General features: G+C 40.4%; 1 protein-coding gene across 1 annotated transcript in view; it reads left to right on the plus strand.

The window, feature by feature from the left end:
• gys2 (glycogen synthase 2) overlaps window positions 1-5,603 on the plus strand; it is a 38,081-nt gene that overhangs the window by 13,291 nt on the left and 19,187 nt on the right. The window contains exons 8-10 of the mRNA XM_031869918.1: window positions 1,262-1,368; window positions 2,933-2,992; window positions 3,126-3,204. Of these exons, the coding sequence (XP_031725778.1) occupies window positions 1,262-1,368; window positions 2,933-2,992; window positions 3,126-3,204 (246 nt within the window). The remainder of the gene's footprint in view (window positions 1-1,261; window positions 1,369-2,932; window positions 2,993-3,125; window positions 3,205-5,603) is intronic.

Consider the following 5,603-nt stretch of genomic DNA (forward strand, 5'->3'; position numbering starts at 1 on the left):
CACTATTATGATGGGTGTCAGTGCACACTATTATGATTGGTCCTAGTGCACACTATTATGACAGGTCCTAGTGCACACTAATATGACGGGTCCCAGTGCACACTATTATGTTTGGTCCAAGTGCACACTATTATGATGGGCCCAGTGCACAGTATTATGATGGTCCTAGTGCACACTATTATGACGGGTCCTATTGCATGCTAGTTACAAGTTATGAAGCACACACACACTGGTATTGTCTTGTCATATGATTAAATAGAGACTTGACATTGGACAATATCAATATACAAATAAATAAATAATTCCCTTATTACTCCCGCAGTGGGGAAATGTATTCTCTGCATTTAACCCATCCCTAGTATATAGGGAGCAGTGGGCTGCTGAGAAGCACCCAGGGAGCAGTTAGGGGTTCAGTGTCTTGCTCAGGAACACCTCGCCACAGGTCACAGGGTAGCCAAGGAACAAACCGCCAACCTTGCAGTTAGTGGACAACCCTCTCTACCCCATGAGCCACGGTCACCCCGTGGGGCCCGTGATTACCCAGTAATCTTTATTACATATCTGCATATGACAAAAATACTAAATAAAATAAGAAATTATTCATTTAAGTTATTTGTTGTTAAAAAAAGTATTTTTATAGTGCTTAAAGTTTATGTAGAATAAAGATTTATTTTGTTGTCGCTACTGGTTATTTTACCCATCCAAAAAACTGTAAAGCCTGACGGAGATGAGTTTGCATTTTTCAGGGATTATATAGAAAACGTCATAACGATGTATGTGTTAGGAGTTTCTCTTTGAGCGTCCATCAAGGACAATTACATATGTAGGAGCCACTTATTTGATTTGTGTTCATGTATAATATGCCTTTCAAGCACTAGGGGATGTTTTGGTACAAGCCTGGGCTGGCCTCAGCCTATTTAGTTGATGCCAGTAATCGCAGGTGTGGCTGATAAACTGTGCGGCGATATTTGGTAAATTTTGTGATCAAACTTTTTGGAAGTTACGGACAATTCTTGAACACCAGAGGCAAAATAAACACCAAGGTATAAAGTGATGGTAACTTCTTTGCGTCTAGTTTCTTTAATTAAGATAAATCGGCAGCCAGTAGCGGCTAAAATAAAATAATTAAAGTCACCACACCCCTCCACCTCCCTGGGATTATAACCTTGTCAAAAGAAAGGACAAGTGTAAATTCTTCTGCATCCAATCCTTTCCAAAACACTAATTCATCCTGTTTTTTCCCCATTTCCTTGATCCAAAGGTCCACAGAAATGATATGACAGTGGTAGTGTTCTTCATCATGCCAGCTAAAACCAACAACTTCAACGTGGAGTCACTGAAGGGACAGGCAGTACGCAAGCAGCTCTGGTATGCACTCATATGGTTTACATAACAGTCCAATACCAACATAAAGAGATACTGTACTATCCATGCATTGACATCATATATACACACTATTAGGGATGGGTATCGTTTGGGTTTTTTCCGATAGCGGTGCTAAAACGATACCGGTGCCTAAACGGTGCCTGAACCAATACTTTTTTCTTCAAATTGAATATATTAACTGTTTAAAGTATACTATAAATATAAATAAATACAAAACACACACACACTCTGTACACACACTACAGCTTCAAACATCAGCAATTCTTTTGCAGAAATATGAGCATAGTTGGCAAAATACGACACCTCTCCTGACTTATTTTATTTTATTTTATTTACTTTTATTTTACCAGTTGGTGGCGGTAATGCGCCAATTCATCATTTGCCAACCGCCACTACACCTCAAAGAAGAAGCAGCTTTCGCGTGCCTGTGTTGTTGTGCTTATGAGCGGCAGCGCGAAGTACCCGGATGTCGATGGAGGAAGTCAGTAGCCTGCCAGCTGTTTGACAGATCTCGTTCTATTTATTTTTATTTTTTTTAAATAAATCATGGCCGAAACTTCGCCAGAATGATGGAGGGGTTTGTTTCTAAGCGCGCACAGCTCGGCCGGTTGTAATAATACTACGAGTGAGGAGCTGAGGACCGAGGCTGCCAGGACGGAGTCATCAGAGTAGTGTAAAAAAAGTATTTCAATCGGCTCAGGCACCGAAAGGAAGCACCGAAATCTGCGTTGCGTTTCGGTCCGGTAGATACCAGTCGTATGGGAACCGGTGCCATATTAGCACCGGGTTTCGGTACCCAACCCTACACACTATATGTTTCAAAAGCATTTGGCCAACAATCTAACCCTGATCCACTTAAAATTGAGCTCAGGCAGAATGTCAAGCAGAATTTACAAACTTTCTCGGGTACTTTCAGTGACATCGAAGCTATTCTTTGCTTTCACCTATACAGTTACACAAATTCTGAGCAGGAAGCTGCCCAGTACAACCACAATCTGATCAGCTGGTCTCAGAGCATCTCCACTGGGAGACTGTCCTCACCTGAAAAACAATAGATCAACCTCTTGTGGTCATGCAAATACTGACTGTTGTCTACGAAGCAAATGCTAACGTCGTTTGATGTTCGCAACACAGAAAAACCTCTCGGAGGTTGAGGTTAAAGGAGAGCTTTTGACCTTCTACTACTGAAAGTTAACAACCATGTCCATGATCTTTGTCTAACCTGAACCAAACAGTCTTTGTGTCTAAACCTCACTTAACCTTAACCATAGCAGTGGCACATCAGGAAACGCTTATAAAAAGGACTTCTGGATCGGGGATGCCAAGACACTTTTTCAAACCTCTAGACCTAAAAATAGGACCTCAACATTTAGGATGGTCTCTCAAAATCTCTGCCACTAATGTCATCCTAATAGAAAGCTAATAATGGCTGCTCCAGTTTTCGGGTTTGACATCATTGTTGGCACATGCATTTTGATTTTGTTTAACAGTGCTGGTGAGTTTGGGTTAAATGGTAAATGAAAAGGATTCTATTTGACTTCCACAGGGATACAGCTCACACTGTGAAGGAGAAGTTTGGTAATAGGCTGTATGATGCGCTGTTAAAGTAAGTAAATGGAGGCTGTAAGTGAACCCACAGATCTATTGATTTTACACTGTGTACATCAACACTGGTTCTCTGTGATGAATGATGATTACGCATGTGCTATGTTTGTGTTCATTGTTTGCTCTTTCCTCAGAGGGACGATCCCTGACATGGACTCCATTCTGGATCGAGACGACTTCACCATTATGAAGAGAGCCATCTTTGCCACTCAGGTACCTGAGCTTTTCACTTCTCAGTTTCTGTTCAAACAAATATGAGCATCGGATTGAGTTATTTATTTTTTTTCATCTGATTTCCTTTTTATGTTCCGTCTTCTGTCATTCAGGTTTCGTCATGTTGCAAAAATAAAAGAAGGATATCAGACATAGTGCCCGGGCAGAAGGCCAGTCCAGCACTGCTTTCTTGGCTGATAGCTTGGATTTTTCATCATACATGAATAAAAATAAAAAAAATAAAAAAATAAAAATAAAAATAAAAACGAACGGGACATTATCAAAAACCTAACTACATTTACATTACATCTAAATGATTTTTTGAGGTAGAAAAAACTATTCTAACCAAATGGAATCATTTGTTTTCCATCCTAAAACAATGTTGATCTCAGACCATTTTTTACACATGCAAGATGAAATAATTAGAGTCTTTGGCAATTGGACACTAGTGGTGATGAAGGGAGTTGCTTAAGATCCAAGGATGGGATGAGGCGCAGGACTGGGCACTGGATATGATGAAGACTGGAGGTGAATGGGCTGAAAGAAGGTCACAATGTTTTTTACTGAAATGACAACCGATAGCAGCAGAAAGGAGAACAGTTTTAAAATTTGAAAGCAACTGTGTGATTGGCTGAGGGAGATCATTTCAGCATCTTATTTTGGGGGTTTGAGAAACAGGAGCGTTGTTCTTGGACATTTCATGGCAATCCTATATATTATACATCAGCCATGTAGTTGTGATTTAAGGGATGCAGGTCTGCATAGTTTACATTTACAGACTTTCACTCCGCTTGGTTTATTTAATTAAAAAAAACATTTTACACAGCTGAACCGTAAACTACAATTTTAACATCTACCTATAAAGCAAGGACCCTCGTTTTATATGTGTGTGTGTGTGTGTGTGTGTGTGTGTGCGTGTGTCCTTCTCACATCTCGAGAACCGTTCATCCGATCTACTTGGCTGGTGTATTGCTGGGGCCCGAAACATATTGATAACCTTGAATAAACAAGTGACCAGTGCTCTGTGCAGAAGCGGGATGAGGTCTGAGTCCAGCATGTCGTCCTCAGCGGGAATTTACGGGCCACTGCTCAGTGACTGCAGTTCATTTTTGCTGCTGGATAAACAATCAAACTCTTCTCCACTTCCCTGGAGTCAATGAGCGATGAGCGGTTCTCACTTCCTGAGGCCGAGCACTCTGCTCCGAACCAAGTAGGTCTACCTGCTGGTGAACAGTACTACAAGAACCGCAAACTACCTGGTTAGGTTTAGGAAAAGATCATAATTTGCATTAAAATAAGTACGTTAAGTTATCAGAGTTGTGTCATGAAGTGGGCGTGTCTTGTGGTAAAGTGGGTGTCTTGTGCAGACTGCAGATAGACCCTTCTCTTCTGAACAAGCAGCAATTCATAGTTTTCAGTCACGTGACTGTGACCTGGAGGTTTATTTCAACCAAACCAGATTTGGGGGGATTGTTGGAACGAGACAGTTTTGATGAATTTTATTTTGTTTCTGTCGAGTTTGGGTGAAGTGTTTTTTACGATGATCAGCCAAGTGAAATGATTGTTTTTGTCAATGGAGTCTTGTGGGTTTGAGGAAAGCATATTCATTTTGTTTTGTAAGTCAATACATTTTTTGATGATTTTATAATAGGAACACATTTTCCATTTCTGACAAGCAAGTATGGCTAACTGGCAAGTAAAACACTTGCCAGCAAGTGGCTGATGAAGCTTATTTTTCACTTGCACGGAGCATTCCACTTGCATATAACAGAGTTTACTCCCTGAAAAAAATGTATTTCATTTTTCAAAGCATCACTATTACAAAACATTGAACCATGACCAGCTCCAAACCCACTAAACCAGCCTAAACATGAGAGTCCAAGGAGCAGAGCCGGATAGTTGTCACATGCTTTCTCTCTGAATATGGTGAATTGTATGCTGCTTGAACACAAATTTCACATTTTTGCAAGTTCAGAAAACAAACTACTCCCTGGGTAATGACAGCGATTCCCGATTGAAATTACTGATTTTGCTTTGTTTCGTGATGTGAGACAGTAATCGGATATTGTTAGGTTTAGATAATGCCTGCACTGATCAATAGCTCTCAGAATCCCCCCTGAAAGGTTACGAGTCATGGACCACTGACTCAAATGCTCATTGGGTCATTTCTCCTCACTCCACTGCTTCAGGCATGTGTGTTTGTATCTGTGTGACTTATATTATATGAATGCAGCCAAACATTTACATTTAGGAACAAGAATTCAGCTAATATGCCACAGAGTCATGAAACCAGACTGAATATACACATTTACAGTTGTGTGAAAAAGTGTTTGCCCCTTCCTGATTTCTTAATTTTTTGCATGTTTGTCACACTTAAATGTTTCAGATCATCAAACAAA

Source organism: Anarrhichthys ocellatus, unplaced genomic scaffold (genome assembly GCF_004355925.1).
Source record: "Anarrhichthys ocellatus isolate YVR2014 unplaced genomic scaffold, GSC_Weel_1.0 scaffold49, whole genome shotgun sequence".
Classification (NCBI taxonomy): Eukaryota; Metazoa; Chordata; class Actinopteri; order Perciformes; family Anarhichadidae; genus Anarrhichthys; species Anarrhichthys ocellatus.